The sequence below is a fragment of the Phacochoerus africanus genome, chromosome 1, assembly GCF_016906955.1.
Source record: "Phacochoerus africanus isolate WHEZ1 chromosome 1, ROS_Pafr_v1, whole genome shotgun sequence".
NCBI lineage: Eukaryota > Metazoa > Chordata > Mammalia > Artiodactyla > Suidae > Phacochoerus > Phacochoerus africanus.
The window spans coordinates 188,859,435-188,882,052 of NC_062544.1; the positions used below are offsets into that span (position 1 = coordinate 188,859,435).

General features: G+C 41.0%; 1 protein-coding gene across 1 annotated transcript; it reads left to right on the forward strand.

The window, feature by feature from the left end:
* The first annotated feature begins 4,668 nt into the window (after positions 1 to 4,668).
* Positions 4,669 to 22,378, forward strand: LRRIQ4 (leucine rich repeats and IQ motif containing 4). The gene is made up of 5 exons (XM_047752555.1): positions 4,669 to 5,691; positions 14,026 to 14,199; positions 15,784 to 15,922; positions 16,950 to 17,146; positions 22,226 to 22,378. Exons 1-5 carry the CDS (start codon positions 4,669 to 4,671, stop codon positions 22,376 to 22,378), a joined length of 1,686 nt encoding a protein of 561 aa, XP_047608511.1.
* The last annotated feature ends 240 nt before the right edge of the window (positions 22,379 to 22,618 follow it).

Consider the following 22,618-nt stretch of genomic DNA (forward strand, 5'->3'; position numbering starts at 1 on the left):
TGGAGTAGGGTATGTTTTTTACAGTTTCCGGTCCATTTTGGTGAAGTGTGGTCAGTCTTTAGTTGTGAATTTTGTTGTTTTTAGGAGAGAAGTTGAGCTCCAGTCCTTGTATTCCCCCATCTTAATCCCCTCCGCAAATTCAAGTTTTGCTTTTTGGAAATTTCAGGATTTTTAAAAACTGAACTTTTTTTTTTTTGCCTTTTAGGGCCGCACTCCCGGCATATGGAAGATCCCAAGCTAGTGGTCCAATCAGAGCTACAGCTGCCAGCCTACCCCACAGCCACAGCAGCATCAGATCTGAGCTGCCTCTTCGACCTACAACACCACAGCTCACGACAACGCTCATGGCAATGGTGGATCCTTAACCCACTGAGAGAGGCCAGGGATCAAACCGAAACCTCATGGTTCCTAGTCAGATTCGTTTCCACTGCTCCACACAGGAACTTCAAAACTGAATACTTTTGATCCAAGGTTGGTTGAATCCATGAATATGGAACCTTCAGATACAGAGGGCTGAATGTGTGTAGTCCTCATGCTTCAGTGAAAGGCAGCACTGGAGTTCCTGTCCTGGCTCAATGGAATCGAATCTGATTAGTATCCCGTAAGGATGAAGGTTAGATCCCTGGCCTTGCTCAGTGGGTTAAGGTTCTGGTGTTGCTGTCTGTCGTTGCTGTGGCTGTGGTGTAGGCTGGCAGTGGTGGCTATAACTCCAATTTGACCACTAGCCTGTGACCCTAAAAAAAAAAAGGGAAGGTGGCATTTACATTTCTCTCACCTTACTTATAATAGGAAGGCTAGTAGGTGTATTTTTATGTAAGAAGCTCAATAGACATGTCTTTGACTATAGGTTTGTAGAAGATCCAGGACTATTTTTGAAACGATTCTTTCTTTTATTATTATTTTATTTAAAAAGCCAGCAGCATGGTATTTAATTATGACTTGGAAGTCACTCCTTGAGGAAACACAGATAATACAGTCTAGTAAGTTATTTCCTGGTAGTATGGGGATAGAACCTGAAGGATCTGGGGGAATTAATATTTAACATATTCATTAGCAGGAGTTCCCTGGTGGCTCAGTGGGTTAAAGATCCAGCATTGTCACAGCTGTGGCGAGGGTTTGAACCCTGACTTCAGAACTTCTGCAAGCACCAGATGTGGCTGAAACAAACAAAAAACCAAAATGTATCCAATAGCTTGCTTTTTTTTTTTTTTCTTTTTAGGGCCTCACTGGAGGCACATGGAAGTTCCCAGGCTAGGGTCGAAATGGAGCTTCAGCTGCCAGCCTACACCACAGCTGTAGTAATGTGGGATCTGAGCCGAATCTTCGACCTACACCACAGCTCACGGCAACACTGGATCCTTAACCCACTGAGCAGGGCCAGGGATCAAACTCTCATCCTCATGGATAGGGAACTCCATCCATTAGCTATTTTAAGTATCTGAATTTTTGCCTTCTGGTGTGGTTCATGCATGCATGTAATTTGGGTACTGAATATGCAGATGGAAAAATTAGTGTTCTGTTATTTAAAAATGACTTGGTCTATGGGAGATCTGCCTGTGACACAGCAGGATTGGCAGTGTCTCTGCAGTACCAGGTCACAGATTCGATCCCAGCTTTGCCCAGAGGGTTAAAAGGATCCATGTCTTGGATCTGATTCCTAGCAAGGGAACTCCATATGCCACAGAGAGGCTAAAAAAAGAGGGAAAAATGATTTAGCCCATGGATAAAAGCAGCGTGAGTTGTATGAAGATTACCTTCTTCTTTCCTCAAGAGATGAGAAAATGAATCTGTGGTTTGTAATGGAATAGAGCCCAACACCTTCTTGCTCATTCATTCTGCAAAATAACAGTTTCAAAAACTACATTTTAGAAAATAAAATATTTTGTTTATGAAGCTAGGTCTATAACTTTGTGGTATGGGTAGGTGAATGAGGGCTAGGAATATTTATGAAAATGGATAAAATTCCACTTTGAGTCTATTACAAGGAAACAAGTCCTGAGAAGCTATTTTAGATCAGCAATTTGGCAACAATGAGGATGAGGGCACATTGCTCAGCATAAGCTAACAATTCTGGCAGAAGAATATTCCACTAAGGCCTTTTTCATCTTCGGGTGACTGATCAGATGCTAAAAGAACAGGGTTGCTAGATCCCAGTTTGGTATAACTCCTCACTCTACAAACCTTTCAGAGCCCATTATCAGATTATAGACCACCCCCCACCGCACCCTCCACCTGCATTTCCCCCCCCCCTTTTTTTTTGCTTTTTTTTTAGGGCCACACATGTGGCATATGGAAGTTCCCAGGCTAGGGGTCGAATCAGAGCTCCAGCTGCCGACCTAGACCACAGCCACAGCAACGCAGGATCCAAGAAGTATCTGAGACCTACACCACAGCTCATGGAAATGCCGGTTCCTTAACACACTAAGCAGGGCCAGGGATCAAAACTGAGTCCTCATGGATTGGGGTTGGGTTCATTACCACAACGAGAACTCCTCTTTTATTTTTTAATGGCTGTACTCTCAGGGTATGGAAGTTCCCAGGCCAATAGGAACCAAATTGAGTTGCAGTTGCAACCCAGGCTGCAAGTGCAGCAACGCCAGTTTCTTTAACCCCCTGCACTGGGCTAGGGATCAAACTTACACCTCCACAGTGACTCCAGCCACTGCAGTCAGATTCTTAACCCAGTGTGCCATGGCAGGAATTCCCACCATTTCTCTAAAGAAGAAAAATATCAAGAATCTTGATGTCCCAGTATTAACTACCACCGGTTCCTATTCACAGAACACTTTTAATATCAAATGTGTGGGTTTTACACAACAAACAAATCTCCAGTTCTCCCTGGATACCAACCAGGTGTCTCATAATTTAATGCTGACACTAACTACCCAGAGTTAGCACAGACTCCACAGATTTGGGTCTCAGTCCCACAAGACTGCTCCCTACTTCAGATACTAGTGGAAAGTCCCAGTTTGTCACCTGTATACCACTGACAGTTTCCATGTTTCCTCAGATCCAATAATTTGCTTTAATGGTTCACAGAACTCAAGGAAACCCTTTATTTACTTTATCTACTGATTGGGAAGAAGAAAATTTCATCAAGCCTTCTAAGTTCCTTTGGCTAGTCTAAGAATTCAATTGACCTGAGACAGATTAAGATAATAAAGTCAAACAAAAGTTTAATAACATGTATACATGGGAAAGACCCAGGAAAATCGAATAGCTCACCTGAATGGCCAAACCCTCACCTTAAACACCATCATCAACTAAAGACGAAAGAGGACGTTGCAGGTAGCACCTTGGGACATCAAATGTAGGGAAAGTAATTCACATGGAGGTGGAAAAGCAAATGTTTGGTAAATAAGTATTTGCTGAGCCCCTGCAGAGACAATGGGACACAGAGTGGACTCTGACCCTTAAGCCTTGTCTAGAGTTTTTCCCACTACACTTAGCTCATATTCTGTGCAGATGTCTCTGGTGACAGATGTGTTCTGGGAACAAGCCTGCTGTCTACATTCTTTTAGGTGGTTAAGGAGAAAGGTTAAAGTCTCTTCTTGAGTCTTTTGGGCCTTAATTGTTTTCATCTTGTAATAATCTGAACTCCAAAGAGACATTTTGGGATGGCAAGTTTTGCTTCCCTACATTACCATTAGCAGTTTATTATAAAGGATACAACTCAGGAATACCTAAATGGAACAGGTGCACAGGGCACCATGTAGGAAGAGACATGGAGCTTCCAGGCCCTCTCCAGGCAGGACACCCTCCCACACGCCATTTGTTCACCAACCTGGAAGCTCTCCAAACATCCCCACACACACCAAAAAAACCTTTTATGGAGGTTTTATTACATTGGCATGATTGATTAAATCATTGGCCATTAGTGATTTAACTGATTTAATGCAATCTCAAGCACCTCCTCCCTTCCCTGAAGTTGGGGGCTGGGCCTAAAAGTTCCACCCCTCTTATCCTGTGTTGCTTTTTCTGGCAACCAGCCTCCATCCTGAAGCTATCTTGTGGCTCATGGAGACTGCATGTATAAACTCAGGTGTAGCTGAAAGAGGTTTATTTTGAAGAAAAAAAGATGCCCTGCTCCACTCCTCTCCTCTCCCTCCTATTTCTAAGAAAATTCCAAGAGTTTAAGAAGCTCTTGTGTCAGGAACCTAGGAACAAAGACGAAGGCCACATATTTCTTTCTTTCTTTTTTCTTTTTTTTTTTTTTGCTGCATCCATGGCATTTGGAATTTCCCAGGCCAGGGTGGAACCCTCACCATAGCTGGAAACTTCGCCACAGCTGGAACCCTCACCACAGTAGTGACCATGCCAGATCCTTAATCCACTGAGCCACCAGGGAACTCCCTCTTTTGCAATCTTCCATATCCAACCTGAAAAGAGAATCAAAATAGGCATTTCTAAAAACTGAAATTAGACAACTTTTTAAAAAAAAAATAGTAGTCAACCTGTTAGGAGAAATAGGAGTCTACACTAATTCTTCTCTCCACATGAAACAAAAAAACCTACATTATGTTGTGTCATAGCACTAAATTTAATCAATTAAATTTTAATTTCATTTCTCCTAAGGATATCAAGTCTGGTGGCAGGTAAATGATGCTTTTTTTTTTCTTTCTTTCCCAGTATTTCAGATTTTGAATATTTGAACTTTCCATCAGAATAATGTCAAATGACATGACAAACTCAGGAGAATATTCATCTAGAATTCATCAGAAACATCATCCACAGCAGGCCTCTGATAGGACATTTTTCATTGACGCTTCTAATCAGAGCTTGCCTGCCATTCCAGCGGCGATTTTAGAATTAAGAGAATTAGAGGAACTGCATCTGGAAAACAACCAAATTACAGAAATCCCCAAGGATATTAAGTACCTAAGGAATGTCAGGATCCTCTACCTGAACAAGAACAAGTTAAGGGACCTGTGCCCTGAGCTGGGGGAGCTGAGCAGACTGGAGGGCCTGGACCTGAGTGACAACCCGCTCCTGGCCTCATCCCTTCCAGTGCTCAGCAGCAACCGCAAGCTACGTGAGCTCCGCCTCTACCACACTGACCTGGAGGAGATCCCCATCGTGCTCTGTAAACTCCTCCACCACCTCGAGCTGCTTGGATTGGCTGGAAACCACCTGAAATCTCTGCCCAAGGAAATCGCGAACCAGACCAAACTGAGGGAGATCCACCTGAAGCAAAACCAATTTGAAGTTTTCCCCCTGGAGCTGTGTCTTCTTGACAACCTGGAGATCATCGACCTGGATGAGAACAAGCTGACTGTCATCCCAGAAGAGATTGGGAACCTGAGGAAACTGAGGAAGTTCTACGTGGCTTACAACAGCTTGCCGGTTCTCCCCGAGGCGCTGTGCCAGTGTACCAAGCTGTCGGTGCTGGATCTATCCTACAACCGCCTCCACTCCATCCCGCACACTCTGACGGAGCTCACAGAGATGACCGAGGTGGGGCTGAGCGGGAACCACCTGGAGAAGGTGCCACGTGTCATCTGCAAGTGGACCTCGCTGCACCTGCTCTACCTGCGCAACACAGGCCTGCGGGTGCTGCGCCACAACTTGCGGCGCCTGGTCAACCTGCGCTTCCTTGATCTCAGCCAGAACTGTCTGGAATGTTGTCCGCTGCAGATCTGTGCCCTCAGGAACCTGGAAATCCTGGCGCTGGATGATAATAAAATATACCAGGTACTGATTCCCTTCCTGGCTGTCACTATGCTTCCATCCAGGGCCCTTCTGGCCCTTAATTGATATGGTTCTGTGACTTCAGAAAATTTAGACTGAGTTTATGGCCAAAAATCTGGGGTTAACAAATATATCCAACAAGGGCATAATTTATGATACTTCCCCTGCCCAATAGCAACAGTAATCATAAATAGTAGCTGATGTTTAGTTACAATATATATGTGCCAGTCCCTGGGCTAAATGTTTTACCTGTATTATCTCATTTAATCCTCACAAGGACTTTTTGATGTGGGTTTTATCCTCAGTGATCTTTGAGGAAAATGAGGCATGAGACGCTTAACTAACTTGCATAGGCTACATACCTGTACTGTGATAAAGCCAGGATTCCAACCCACAGGCTGGGCTGCAGGTTCATTTTCTGAACAAAGACCATCTCCTAACAGGGCTTCCTAAAATAGCAGAGTTTTCTGACACACACAAACTTGGGCTTCTTTTTTTTTTTTTTTTTTTCCCATACCCTCAGCAAGTGGAAGTTCCTCGTCCAGGGATCAAACCCAAACTATAGCTATAACCAGAGCCACAGTAGTGACAATATCAGGTTCTTAACCTGCTGCACTAGGAGGGAGCTCTCAACCTTAGACCTTTAATGTTCCATTCATGGGAAATTGCAAAACTGGATTTGTCCCTATAGAAACTTCCCTGCCTGGGTGCAGGGTGGTGTGTTCCAAAATGCCTATCACAGCATTGATGATAATCACAAAGTGTGGAAGATGATCTAAGTGTCAGTTGGTAGAGGAATTCAAAAGTAAATTGTGATATAGTCATAAAGTGGACTACTGCACAACAATTTAAGTGAACTGGAGATATATGTGCCAAAATGGATAGGTCTCAAAACCGGAATGTTTATTAAAAACACCTAGGAGTTCCCATCATGAGTCAGTGGTTAACCAATCCGACTAGGAACCATGAGATTGCAGGTTCGATCACTGGCCTCACTCAGTGGGTTAAGGATCTGGCATTGCTGTGAGCTGTGGTGCAGGTCACAGATGCAACTCAGATATGGCGTGGCTGTGGCTGTGGCTGTGACGTAGCCTGGGGCAACAGCTCCGATTAGACCCCTAGCCTGGGAACCTCCATATGCCTCAGGTGTGGCCCTAGGAAAAAGACCAAAAAAAAAAAAAAAAAGGTAAAGCACCTAATTACAGAACCTTAAACCACACATAATCTTTAATCGCACAAAATTACAAATACACAACACAGACAACACTTTTTTTTGGCTATTTCTATATGTAATAAAAGTATAAAAATATATACTGGGGGAAAACCCCATGAAATTCCTAATAGTAGCTGCCTCTGGGAAGAAGGAGGAAGTCAAGGAAGCAGGGACATAAGGAGAACTCAACTTTAATTGCAGTATTTCACTTTGTTTATTAACAAAGTTTTGGAAGGTGGGTACAGGTGCTTGTTTTTTCTTTTTTTTTTTCTTTTCTTTTTGTCTTTTGTCCTTTTAGGGCCACACTCGAGGCATATAGAGGTTCCCAGGCTAGGGGTCTAATCAGAGCTGTAGCTGCCAGCCTATACCACAGCCACAGTAATGCCAGATCTGAGCCACAGCTGCAACCTACACCACAGCTCACGGCAATGCTGGATCCTTAATCTACTGAGCAAGGTGAGGGATCAAACCTGAAACCTCATGGTTCCTAGTCGGATTCGTTTCTTCTGCGCCACATCGGGAGCTCCGATATTCTTTTTTTTTTTAACATTTGAAAATTTAAAGGAACAGAGTCCTGTTAAAAGCATAAGACAACTGGAAAGAGAAAGGGAGGTCTAGAAATCAACAACAGTAACCAATAATAGGTCTGTTTTTCCTGGCCATGAACACCACTCTCAGGTGTACCTCATACGTAATACAAGTCCCAGCCTTTTTTTTTTAATGGCTGAGTAGTATTCCATTGTGTATATATACCATGTCCCTTGCTGTACAGTGGGAAAATAAAAAAAATAAAAAAATAAATAAATAAATAAAAATAAATAGAAAATAAAAAAATAAAAAAAAAGAACAAAAAACAGAAGACAACTTTAAGGCTGGGACTTTTTTTAACAATGATTTTTATTTTTCCCATTATAGCTGATTTACAGTGTTCCACCAATTTTCTAAGGCACAGCAAGGTGAACCAGTCACACATACACGTATACACTCTTTTTTCTCACATTATCACGCTTCATCACAAGTGACCAAACATAGTTCCCAGTGACATAGAGCAGGATCTCATTGCTAATCCATTCTAAAGGCAATAGTTTGCATCTATTAACCCCAAATTCCCAGTCCCTCCCACTCCCTCCCCACCCTCTTGGCAACCACAAGTCTGTTCTCCAAGTCCATGATTTTCTTTTCTGTGGAAACATTCATTTGTGCCATATATTAGATTCCAGATATAAGCGAAATCATATGGTATTTGTCTTTCTCTTTCTGACTTACTTCATACAAACCAATGGAATAGAATAGAGAACCTAGAAATAAACCCAGACACCTATGGTCAATTAATCTTCGACAAAGGAAGCAAGAATATTAAATGGGGAAAAGACAGTCTTTTCAGCAACTGGTGCTGAGAAAACTGGACATCCACATGTAAATCAATGAAACTGGAACACATCCTTGCACCACACATAATAATAAACTCAAAATTACTTAAAGGCTTTTTTTTTTAATTTTTAATTTTCCCACTGTACAGCAAGGGGATCAAGTTATCCTTACATGTATACATTACAATTACATTTTTCCCCCACCCTTTGTTCTGTTGCAACATGAGTATCTAGACAAAGTTCTCAATGCTATTCAGCAGGATCTCCTTGTAAATCTATTCTAAGTTGTGTCTGAGAAGCCCAAGCTCCCGATCCCTCCCACTCCCTCCCCCTCCCATCAGGCAGCCACAAGTCTCTTCTCCAAGTCCATGATTTTCTTTTCTAAGGAGATGTTCATTTGTGCTGGATATCAGATTCCAGTTATAAGCGATATCATATGGTATTTGTCTTTGTCTTTCTGGCTCATTTCACTCAGTATGAGATTCTCTAGGTCCATCCATGTTGCTGCAAATGGCATTATGTCATTCTTTTTTATGGCTGAGTAGTATTCCATTGTGTATATATACCACCTCTTCCGAATCCAATCATCTGTCGATGGACATTTGGGTTGTTTCCATGTCCTGGCTCTTGTAAATAGTGCTGCAATGGACATGTGGGTGCATGTGTCTCTTTTAAGTAGAGTTTTGTCCGGATAGATGCCCAAGAGTGGGATTGCGGGGTCATATGGAAGTTCTATGGATAGATTTCTAAGGTATCTCCAAACTGTTCTCCATAGTGGCTGTACCAGTTTACATTCCCACCAGCAGTGCAGAAGGGTTCCCTTTTCTCCACAGCCCCTCCAGCACTTGTTATTTGTGGATTTATTAATGATGGCCATTCTGACTGGTGTGAGGTGGTATCTCATGGTAGTTTTGATTTGCATTTCTCTTACAATCAGCAATGCTAAGCATTTCTTCATGTGTTTGTTGGCCATCTGTATATCTTCTTTGGAGAAATGTCTATTCAGGTCTTTTGCCCATTTTTCCATTGGTTGATTGGCTTTTCTGCTGTTGGGTTGTATAAGTTGCTTATATATTCTAGAGATTAAGCCCTTGTCCACTGCATCATTTGAAACTATTTTCTCCCATTCTGTAAGTTGTCTTTTTGTTTTCTTTTGGGTTTCCTTTGCTGTGCAAAAGCTTTCCAGTTTGATGAGGTCCCATGGGTTTATTTTTGCTCTAATTCCTATTGCTTTGGGAGACTGACCTGAGAAAATATTCATGATGTTGGTGTCAGAGAGTGTTTTGCCGATGTTCTCTTCTAGGAGTTTGATGGTGTCCTGTCGTAGATTTAAGTCTTTCAGCCATTTGGAGTTTATTTTTGTGCATGGTGTGAGGGTGTGTTCTAGTTTCATTGCTTTGCATGCAGCCGTCCAGGTTTCCCAGCAATGCTTGCTGAATAGACTTTCTTTTTCCCATTTGATGTTCTTGCCTCCCTTGTCAAAGATTAATTGACCATAGGTGTGAGGGTTTATTTCCGGGTTCTCTATTCTGTTCCATTGGTCTGTCTGTCTGTTTTGATACCAGCACCACACTGTTTTGATGACTGTGGCTTTGTAGTATTTCTTGAAGTCTGGGAGAGTGATGCCTCCTGCTTGGTTTTTGTTTCTCAGGATTGCTTTGGCGATTCTGGGTCTTTTGTGGTTCCATAGAAATGTTTGGATTGTTTGTTCTAGTTCTGTGAAAAATGTCCTGGGTAATTTGATAGGGATTGCATTGAATCTGCAGATTGCTTTGGGTAGTATGGCCATTTTTACAATATTGATTTTTCCAATCCAGGAACATGGACTATCTTTCCATTTCTTTACATCTTCTTTGATTTCTTTGATTAAAGTTTTATAGTTCTCGGCATATAGGTCCTTTACCTCCTTGGTCAGGTGTATTCCGAGGTATTTGATTTTGTGAGGTGCAATTTTAAAAGGTATGGTATTTTTGTATTCCTTTTCTAATATTTCATTGCTGGTATACAGAAATGCAACTGACTTCTGAATGTTAATCTTATATCCTGCTACTTTGCTGAATTTATGAATCAGTTCAAGGAGTTTTGGGGTTGAGTCCTTAGGGTTTTCTATGTATAGTATCATGTCATCTGCATACAGTGACAGTTTGATCTCTTCTCTTCCTATATGGATGCCTTTTCTTTCTTTGGTTTGTCTAATTGCTGTGGCTAGGACTTCCAAAACTATGTTGAAGAGCAGTGGTGAGAGTGGGCATCCCTGTCTTGTTCCAGATTTGAGTGAGAAGGCTTTCAGTTTTTCCCCATTGAGGATTATATTTGCTGTGGGTTTATCACAAATGGCTTTGATTATGTTCAGGAATGTTCCCTCTATACCCACTTTGGCGAGGGTCTTGATCATGAATGGATGTTGGACTTTGTCAAATGCTTTTTCTGCGTCTATTGAGATGATGATACGATTTTTGACTTTTTTTTGTTAATGTGGTGTATGATGCTGATTGATTTGCGTATGTTTTTTGTTCTTTTTTAACCTTTGACTTTGTTTTCAGTTTCTAGAACTTTGGGGAGGGAGGAGATTCTGGTTTTCTTCATTGCTATCCAATTTTAAAACTACCTTTCAGGAAGTAAACATTTTGATGATGACTTTAAGATTTAGGAAGGTAATCTATAACTTAATCTCTACTTAAATAGCAACTCACCTTGAAGGATTTTCAAGGTTCTATGAGAAACCCTCTGCTCATCTCCCAACTATTCTGCCACTGATGTAAGAGCTTTCTTTTATAGTGAACAAAATGTCATTCCACAGCAGGAGTGAAAGCCTCAAAATATAAAGTGCCCTGGATTCACTTAAGTCCTGTTGAGTCATGAATGACACCTAGTCCCTTCCTGTGAGACATTCTAAGAGATCAGGGAGAAGGAGAGTCACACAGATGACTTCTTTGCAAAGTTAAGCCTCATCCAATACCAAGTTTTACTGCAAGTCAAACTGCACCAACATTTAGAAATGTTCAAAGTTATATTGTATATGAGAATCTCTATGTACCAGTGCTTATTATTTTTCAGTTCTTATGATGGCATGTCAGTGTTTTTATCTTCCTTTCTCAATTTCCTATTATGCCAACCCCTCCAGGAGCCTCCCAGTGCATTTCTCTCCATGATACATGGCCTTTCAGCCAGCTCCTTATTTCTCCCACCCCCAAAGTTTACCTCATGGGGCTTAAAGCCTGGCCAGTAGCTTCTTCTTGCCTAGGTGGAACCAAAAATAGTTGACTTTCAGTATGCATTTAGATGAATTTTATTTATACGATACATTTCCTTTAAGGGAGGAAAATTCAACTTCAAAGTGGCTACAGCTCAGTTATAGTGTCAGTAGTAATTGTTCTCATTTAACTCTTCAAAGGTATCCTGTACATCCAGATTTATTTCAACTGTAATTTGTTTTGTTTTGTTTTAGGGCTGCACCTGCGTCACATGGAGGTTCCCAGGCTAGGGGTCAAGTTGGAGCTGCAGCTGTCTGCCTACACCACAGCCACAGCAACTTGGGATCCAAGCCATGTCTGTGACCCATACCACAGCTCACAGCAATACCAGATCCTTAACCCACTGAGCAAGGCCCAGAACCAAACCCACATCCTCATGGATACTACTTGGGTTCATTACCCCTGAGCCACAATGGGAACTCCTCCACTGTATTTTAATATGACTATGATGGGATTAATTTTTGGATCTTGAATATCCTGAAAAAAATCTTTAAATTTTCAATGGCTTTTGAAAAAGAAAAGCTAAACTTCTGAGCTAAGCAAACAGCACTAAGAGTGAAATGACTAGGTTATAATGAAGTGGTTAGATTGAAAAATATTTGCCCATTATTTCAGACTGCATTGAATGCAGATGCTTTGCATTGAAGGGATCTAAGGGCCTGATGAAGAATTTCAAAACAGCCAGAAGGAAAGCTTAAATATCAGTTTCTTTGGAGATTGACTTGTTCTGAGATTTTTTTTTTTTTACTGTAAATAAATAAACAAAACTGTAAACATCTTATAACATTTTAAAGAAAATAGGCCCTGACCCTACTCAATAAAGAAAAAAAAAAAATGTCCTGGAGTTCCCGTTTTGGTTCAGTGGGTTAAGAACCCAATATAGTATTGGTAAGGATAGGGGTTCCATCCCTGGCCTTGCTCATGGGTTAAGGATCCAGTGTTGCTGTAAGCTGCAGCGTTGGTCACAGATGCAGTTCAGATCTGGCGTTGCTGTTGCTGTGGCTGTGGTGTAGGCCGGCAGCTGCAGCTCTTACTCAGCCCCCAGCCCAGGAACTTCCATTTGCCACTGGTGCAGCCCCCAAAAGAGAGAGAGAGAGAGAGAAATGTCTTATGGCAGACTCCAGGTACGTGATAAGTCAAAAAGCAAGCCCACTCTAGGGCTAATCTATTTTCTAATTATGTATCTATTCCACCCACCAATAGAGAGGTTGGGCTGAGCTGAACTCTACTAACCTTTCTCCTGAAAAGTAGAGTGAAGATTAGGGACTGGGTGGAAGGAAAGTCCCAGGGCTAAAGCAGGGCCCTGTGAGGAAGGATTTCCCAGGGCGGAATAAAGCCAGATGAGGGAAATGTGTTTCAGAACGAGTTAAGAAGCTATCAAGATACAGAGCTGGGCCCTTTTTCCGATGAGAAAACAGGCATCTCTGTAACATAATCAATAGGAGAATTGCGTTGCATATTTTAAGAATGAGATTTTGTCCATGTGGTTCCAAAGGGCCAGAAAGAGACCAATAAGTGAATATGATAGTGACACAGATTTTGGCTCCATAGGAGAAGGAAATCTGATCAGCAGTGGTCTTCATTCAATAAGCTTTTCATCCCAGGGGGTGCTGTTTAAATGTGTGCTGGACGGCTAGTTATGGAACATATTCAAAGAGGAGTTCCCGTCGTGACACAGCAGAAATGAATCTGACTAGGAACCATGAGGTTTCGGGTTTGATCCCTGGCCTTGTTCAGTGGGTTGGGATCTGGCATTGCCCTGAACTATGGCGTAGGTCACAAATGTGGCTCGGATCCTGCGATGTTGTGGTTCTGGTGTAGGCCCCTAGCCTGGGAACCTCCGTATGCCATGGGAGTGGCCCTGGAAAAGGCAAAAAGACCAAAAAAAAAAAAACAAAAAAAACTTATTAGTGGGTTAGAGTAGGGACCTTTTTAATGCCTTCCAACTCAGAAAAAGTCTGGGTGTCTGTGGCATGCCTGCCTAACACCAGGGCACATAACTTTGGGATCCACTTGAGGCCAGAGGATCTAATCATAATAGTTTGTTGTTTGTGTCTAACTGAAATTTCGACTTTGATTTTGAAACTTCTGAGCAATTTTGGGGTGAGAGGTCACGTCACTAAACTGATCAGTTCCAATAACTGAATAATTATGAATATTATACTAATAAGCTTAGCACCTTTTCTTTCAGTAGTGTCAAGCATTTTTAAACTATAGTTTAAAAATTTACAATAAAGTAGGTTAAAAATTGCTCTAAATTAAAACAGGGCATGAAAGTAAAGAGCAGAGAGTCTGGGGAAAAAGTAGAACTCCAGACTTCAGATCTACAAGTATAAATACTATACATGCAAACATATGTGCCAACTTTTCATCAATAGAAGACGCTAATATGCTCTCCTTTTTTTTTTTAAACTATCTGTCTCTAAACTAAAATCCAATTTATTTGCTTACTGTTAAAATTAATCTTGACCTGAAACTCGTCTTTTTGGAATACTTCCAGTTGCCTTCAGACTTTGGTTCACTTTCAAAACTGAAGATGCTTGGACTAACTGGAAATCAGTTCTCTTCATTTCCAGAAGAAATTCTTTCTTTAGAGTCTTTAGAGAAATTATACATTGGTCAAGATCAGGGAGCCAAACTTACCCATTTGCCAGAATGCATTAGGAAGCTACAGGTAAGCCTCCCCAAATGAGCAGGCAAAGAAGCATATACCCACTAATTCCTTGAGTTGGCTGGTATTGAGAAAATATGATGGTATTCTCATGGTGGCATGCAGAATTATTCATATTATATTTTCAGCTCCCAACAACTGTCATTATTATACTCTGAGGCTTCCACTGTCTTCCTGAACAACCCTAGGTTCCATACTCAAAGAGCATTCTATTGTGATTATTCTTGGATATGCCATGCCATATCATTTCTACTGTATGGTTTGGCCTGTTTTATTTATAGAAATTGAGCTATACCACTTCCAATTAATTTCCACTTTTTAAAAGAATCCCCTGAAAATTGTACTATTTTGAAGTTAAATATCAAACAGATGACATGGCTTTTTTTTTTTTTTTTTTTTGTCTTTTTAGGGTCATACCTGTGGCACATTTGACCCAGGCTAGGGAGTCAAATCAGGGCTGTAGCTGCTGGCCCACACCACAGCCACAGCAATGTCAGATCTGAGCTGCGTCTGTGACCTATACCACAGCTCACAGCAACGCAGGATCCTTAACCCACTGAGTGAGGCCCAGGATCGAACCTGCGTCCTCATGGATACTAGTCGGGTTCATTTACTACTGAGCCATGACAGGAACTCCAGAGTTTGCATTTTGTATGGGACAGTCTGATTTTTCTACCTGCATGGTAGAAGGCATATCATGGTTTATTTAACTGTTGCACCAGGTTCATGCTGAAGATAGGTCCAGAGCACTGCTAAATCCTAGCAAAGCAACAAGATAACATCATCCCAAGTAGCCAGACCAATGTGTCTTTATGTATACATACTTTAAAGAGTGATTTTTGTTGTTGCTGTTTTGGCCGTGCCCACGACATGTGGAAGTTCCCAGGCCAGGGATCAAATCCACGCCACAGCAATAACACTAGATCCTTAATCTGCTGAGCCACCAGGGAACTCCATAGTGCTATACTCTTACTAATGCTAAAGTAGGTATAAGCCACTACATAACTCCTGGTCGTGGAATTAAGCAATGATGTGTACATCACCTATTCATAATTCTCCATTCTTTTGCCCTGTGCTCATAGAACTCCTTTCACCAACTTGCTTCTTAGATATGTCATGCCACACTCTTCAGATTCTTAGGGTGAACTGCAAATATTACATTTTTGCCCAATGAGTTTGAAAATAGTTAACCTATGCTCTACACCTCTTGGCTACTTCCTCTTGGGTGATGTTGGATTGATAATTGAGGCAATTGCATAACAACTGCCACAGATAATTAGCTATTGAAAGGAAACAAATGATATTTGTAGTTAAATGATCCATATTGTTTTTTCAGAAAATTCTCAGGAAACAAATAAACATTAGATTCCCATGTTTTCTCTTCTCTGCATAAATGGGAATCATGACTAGTGGCTTTATTCAAAAATAGTTGTATTTTTTGATGATGGTTCTTTAAATATGTTTTCCCCTTTATCCCAATGCATAATATCCCCATTGAAAGAACATGGGAACTCACAGGTACTTCTGGTTGTCATAATTCCTTTACCAATGTTAAGATCATTATGGTACACTCTTGTGTTCTTTCAGAGTCTTAAAGAGCTGTACATAGAAAACAATCATCTTGAGCACCTGCCTGTATCCTTGGGTTCAATGCCTAACCTGGAAATTCTTGATTGCCGCCATAATCTGATTAAGCAACTTCCAGATGCCATTTGCCAAGCACAAGGTATAGAATCTTTGTAGATCTGCAGCCCAGTAGAGTTTGAGACGAACATTCCCCATTATTGAGGGCTTCCTTGCACTACTAAAGACCAGTCTAAGAGTTGAGAGCATAGATTTATCTCTTCACCTCCTTGAAGGGCTTCCTAGTGATGTGGGGAAGGCCAGGTGCCTGATTAATACAACTAAGAGCCTTACAAAGGTGGTTAGATGGTTTATTTGGAATTGAAAAGAAAATAGCAACTGCTAGGAAAATTAGCATTCATCTATAAAGCCAGTATACCACGAACAAGAATTTACTGAATACCTACTACCTGCCAGAATTTGGAGTTGGGGGTCCTTTAGTAAGTTTGCATTAGGTCACCAAGTTATGTGAATAAAAGGGAAAGTATTGACTCAGGGCACTGAAATTAGCAAGGGGGAGGGGACATTTGGAGCCATGTGATTGACACGACAAATCATACATGATTTATACTTAAACTCACAAACATTTTCCACTAGACTAAATTGTTATTTATAAATCCATTCATCCAAATAATAGGCTTTTCCTAGCTCCTACTGGAGCCAGATTAAAAGATGGTTTTTTGGCCACAGTGTTCTGAATCTTCAGGTTTATAGATGTTTTCCAACTATGACTATTCTTTAATGAAAGGAAGATGAAAGAATGTGAGTGAAAGCTGTTGCCTACCCACAGGACATTCAAAGATTAGAGGCAGGGGTGGGTACGCTCCCTCCTTAGTCATGCTCCTGACTACGCATTCGAATCCTGTCTGTGGTCCCTGGAGGAATAGGACATTCTCAACATTTTTTAGTATTTACTATTTTCCTGTCTCTAATCCTTATTTACACTGGCTGCAACAACTTCGAGTTGTTATGAAAAAGAGAACTTGGTTTTCCTCATTAAATGTGCTATCTTCTGTTACCTTGGCCCAGCAGGAAAGAAACATTTCAAAGTGATTGGACTAAAGAACGCATGCTTTAATTTTGGTTGTTTTTAAGACAAATCCATTATTATTATTTTTTAATTGTTTCAGCTTTGAAAGAATTACGGCTCGAGGACAACTTGATCACTTCTCTTCCAGAGAATTTGGATAGTCTAGTGAATCTAAAGGTTCTGACACTGATGAACAATCCCATAGAAGAACCCCCAATGACAGTGTGTACCAAGGGCCCTGAGACTGTATGGATCCACCTTAAAAAAAGAAGAAATATGAACATAATGGCAACAAAGGTAAAATCAGCAAAAATTCCCGATAACACTCACAGTTGCTTGGAGTGGATTTAGTGTTAAACATTACACATTATCCTATGGAGCTGCTCCTTACCCATCTATACCCTGTCCTTCTTGAGAATAGAGATTCTCATTTACTGTTACATCTCCAGCACTACATGAGAGATTTTTGAACATCATCCCAGCATTTTTTGTCTTTTCCTTTTCTCCTTGTCAGATAAGAAGCCAACAAAGAGGCAAAAGAAGCCAAAACTTCAAATCCCAAATGACCTAAAACTATTGGACTATTTGCTGGAGTGAAAAGATTTTATTATCAAAGTCAGAAAGATAAAGCTTAAAAATTAGAAATGAAAGCATTTGTGGAGCAGAGGTCCTAGAGACCACGGTTCTGCCCAGCCACTAACTCAACGTCAAGGGCTAAGTGCCTTGTCACTCTCCTCCTTATCCACCAAACCCATGGAGACATCAGGACACCCCAGACAGAGCAAGAACATGTCCACTTCAGTCAGTATTCAGTATTCTCCATTCAGCTGGTCCACGCCCCATCGCCTCACAACAAGATGACTACATTAGTCCACCAATTAGTCCTTCCCCTGCAATATACTTTCCACTCAGCAGTCAGACTTATGCTATTTAAACATAGCTCAGGGAGTTCCCATCATGCCTCTGTGGAAATGTATCTGACTAGTATCCATGAGGACGCAGGTTCGATCCTTGGGGCTTGCTAAGGATCAGGCATTGCTATGAGCTGTGGTGTAGGTCGAAGATGCGGCTTGGAACCTCCATGTACCATGGGTGTGGCCCTAAAAAGGCAGGAAAAAAAAAAAAAAAAGCTCTCATAGCTCAGATCTTGCCACTTCTCTGCTGAAATGAACGATTCTCCATTTTACCCGAAATAAGAGTTAGTCTTTGGTCTGTAATACCCTCTATCAGTGGCCCTTGACCACATCTGATATAACACCCTCCCTTTTCTAATAAATATTACGTAATACCTCCTTAACTCTTCTGAAATTAAGCTCATAGATAATATAAACTACTACAGACACATAATTTTAATAAATCAAAAATAATGCCTGGACTGTAACATAAAGGAATAAGGAAAGTAGTTTATATTAAATATTACTTTTAATATACACATACTCAGGAATGACTACGCTGGACGAATGAAACTAATACTTTTGGGATACTTCCTAAAAGCACTTTGAAAAACAACATACTCTTTTGCACATTTTAAAATTGATATTTTAAATTTTTTTTCACTAAGTTTAAATCATTGCAAAAGATTTACTGCCAATGAATTTTACATACTGACATCTTAAGAGAGAGTTGTTAGATCAATATTTTAAATGTATCCATTGGAATATAAATACTATTATGATTTGATAAGTCAGGTAGATATCAGTTTACAAAATACTTAAATAATCTCTTATTTTGCCTGCAGAAATCTTATCATTTCTTTTTCTTCTTGAACATGTATTTCCATTCCACTTCCTCTCAGAATTGATCTTAATGTTCCTCTCTCATTCTCTCTCTATATATATATGTATATTATATATAAAAATTTCTATATATTATATATAATTTTAAGTCATTTATAGATCATCTTTCATACTTCTGGGCTACAAAAAATTTATATAAATTACATTTTAAAATAAAAAATTTTTTCTATGACCATAGAGCTTTAATGTTCTGGATTGAGTCTTATACAATTATTAGAAATATAAAATTGACCGAGGAGTTCCCGTCGTGGCTCAGTGGTTAACGAATCCGACTAGGAACCATGAGATTGAGGGTTCAATCCATGCCCTTGCTGAGTGGGTTAAGGATCCGGTGTTGCTGTGAGCTGTGGTGGAGGTCGCAGATGCGGCTTGGATCCCGCGTCGCTGTGCCTCTGGCGTAGGCCGGTGGCTATGGCTCTGATTAGACCTCTAGACTGGGAACCTCTGTATGCCACAGGAGCGGTCCAAGAAATGGCAAAAAGACAAAAGTAAATAAATAAATAAGTAAAACAAAATAAAATAAAATTGACCGAAACAATATAAAATCTATTAAAAATTTTGAGGTTTAATTATTCGACCTATAGGATTTTTGTAAAATACATGTACAAATGAGAAAGGCTTTTTCACATAGTCTATATATCCTTGCATAAATATTACTTGTTGCTAGTGTGAGACAGGGTTTGGCATCAGTTCTATTCCAATTTTTGTTATTTTATAGATGAAACACTGAGAAATCTTGTTCAAATTCATAAGTTGACAAGAATGGAAGAAATTTTTTTTCCCTATATTACCTTGTTTTAAATATCAGTGCCTCTCTGAATTTCTCCCAAATATATTCCGCCCCCAAATCAGATAGCTCTTAGGTGACAAATCTTCATTTTTCTTGAAAGCAAAGCCACTTGTCTTATTAAAGGATCCGTTACCCAGCCCTCAGAGCTGACATCAATACTAACATTTTGTTTTTGGTTTCAGCTGCACCTGTGGCATGAGAAAGTTCCCAGGCCAGGGATCAAGCCCACACCACAGCAGCAACCAGAGCCACAGCAGTGACAATATCAGATCCTTAATCTGCTGAGCCACCAGGGAACTCCTATACCAATATTTTGAATTGTCCCTTTTTTTGGTGTCCCAGAGATTTTTGGAGCCCAGGGAAACTCCCCTAGTCAGACTCAGGTGGACGAGAGGCTGCCAGGCAATTGCGAAGGGGAGGTGGGATGAGAGGATCAGCAGTTGACTTTCCAGGCAGACACATTTGGGGGAGGGGAGGCGGGTACATATGGAAGTTGAAGCTCTGGAAATTAGTTGCTTCCCACTTTTCCAAGCCTACACACCCTGGAAAATAGACCAGGGTGCATGTAACATGATTGAAGTCTGTTAAATCTTTTTTTGTTTTTCTTTTTTTCTTTTTAGGTCTGTACCTGTGGCATATGGAGGTTCCCAGGCTAGGGGTCGAATCAGAGCTACAGTTGCAAGCCTATACCATAGCTCATGGTAATGTTGGATCCCTAACCCATTGAGCAAGGCCAGGGATCAAACCCTCAACCTCATGGTTCCTGGTCGGATTCTTTTCTGCTGCACCATGGCAGGAACTCTGAAGTCTGTTAAATCTTAATAAAAAGCCCTGTAAATTTCCAGGATGCCTCTCCTGGACAATCACCCTAACCGACCTGCTGTTTTCACTCCCATTCTCATCCTTACCATTTTCACTTTACTTCAGTCACAAACAGCATCCTTGCTGTTTTTCCAGGGCCCATGCATTCTCCTGCCTCAGAGCCACAACACTGGCACCTGCCTCGGCCCAGAGGTGCTGCTCCCAGAAGTGGAAAAGACACTGGACCCCACTTAGTTCAGTCTCTGCTTAAATATCCTCACAGCCCTTGACTCACCTAATATAAAACAGCGTACCTTCACCCACCACATTCATTCATTCATCCAACAAATATTTATACTATTCTAGGCACTGGAAAAACACCAGTGAACAAAATGGACAAATATTTCTGTCCTCATATTGCTTTAACCTAGTATGATAGGAATAAGAACATGGAATATAAAACATAAAATATCACTTCATATACTATGTTAGGAAGTGATTAAGTGGTATTGGAAAAAAAGTTCAAGCTAAGGAAAACTGATATTGCCACAAGTAGTGTGTGTTGCGTATGTGTTATGGGGTGTGTGTGTGTGTGTGTGTGTGTGTGTGTGTGTGTGAGACAGGGATTTCAATTTAGTGAGATGGTCAGGGGAGGCCTCAATGGAAAAATGACTGTCCTAGCTCAGGTGGCCATTATGATATATCATAAACTGGATGGCTTGAACAACAAAAAAACTTTTTAAATCAAATTTTATTTTTTATTAGTGTGTAGTTGATTTACAGATTTGAGTCAATTTCTGCTGTATAGCATAGTGACCCAATCACACATGTATATACATTCTTTTTCTTATATCTTCCATTATTGTCTATCCCAAGAGACTGGTTATAGTTCCCCGTGTTGTACAGTTGGAAAGAAAATTATTTTCTCTCAGTTCTCAAGGCTAGAAGTCTGGGATCATGATGCAAGCCAGCATGGTTGGTTTGTGGTGAGAGCTCCCTTCCTGCTTTGCAGACAGCTGCCTTCTCACTGTGTCCTTATATGATGGGGGGAGGGGGAGAATGGAAGGAGAGAGGGAGAGCAACCTTAGTGATAACTCTTCTGATAAGGGCACTAATTCCATCATGAGAGCCCCATCCTCATGATCTTATCTAAACCTAATTACCTCCCAAGGCCCCATCTCCAAATACCACCACATTGAGAGTTAGGGCTTCAACATATGAACTGGGGAGAGGGGTGGGACGAGGGACATAATCCAGTCCATAGCAATGACAAATGAGCAAATTCTTGAAGCAGTTGAGGGGTGATATCTCTGAATATAAGGGTTTTCCAGGCAGCAGAAGCAGCAAAGGCAAAGGCCCTGGCTGGGGTGGAGCCTGGGTGTGTCTGAGCAGAGAGGAGGCCTGCAAGGGTAGAGCTGCTGAGCAGGAGGGAGATCAGATAGGACTGTGTAAGCCATCACAAGGACTTGAGTTTTTATTCTGAGAGAAGTGGGGAGTCACCGGCAGGTTTGAAGACTCTACTAGAGAAGGGATGTTCCTGAGTTGGCACAAGGGATAGGATCTCAAGAATGAGTGAGAGCTGGCCCTGGATGGGAGCACAGATGTCTGGCAACAAGAGGGAAGGCAGCCACAGGCGCTTCCCCTTGCTCCGCACTGTCACCTCTGTGGCACTTCTTACCATCTGTCAAATTATACAGTCATGTCTTTTCCCCTCACTGGATTTTGAGCTCCACAAAGTCAGTGCCATGGGTATTTAACTGCTGATTCCCAAATGTCTAGAACGGTGCCTCACATGTAAAAGCACTAAATACTTTTAAAAGCTTTTGCCCAGATGATGAGCCAGTTGAGAAAAAGAGAAAACAAGGTTTAGAATTCTAATCGTATTCCATTCTCCACATCTTGAAACCCACACCCCAGACCAAAGAGCTGTAACCATGCCCAGTCCATTGAAATACCAGCTGATGCTTTTCTGGTTTGTCCTGTTTTCAGATTCAGGCATGGTGGCGTGGAGTAATGGTACGGAAGGGATTTGGGAAATTTGAAGACCTGCTAAAGTTGCAAAAGAAGGGAAAGAGTTCTCCAAAAGATAAGAAAGGAAAGAAGGATGTAAAAAGACAACCTGTAAAGAAAAATAACAAATAAATGTTTTATGTGTATGAATTGGAGTAATGAAACCTGATGATTAAGAGGACAAAATCTCCAGGAATTAGATGCCTCCCACACTAAAATTACTCATAGAGATATGGTTATATATAAAAATAAATATTCTTTTACTGAAATGTTTATAAATAAAAATTCTATGATGCCTGGGAATTGCTTCAGAATAGTATAAGGGACAGAGAAGTGTGGAGGACCCAAATGAAACAAGATTGGCCATAAATT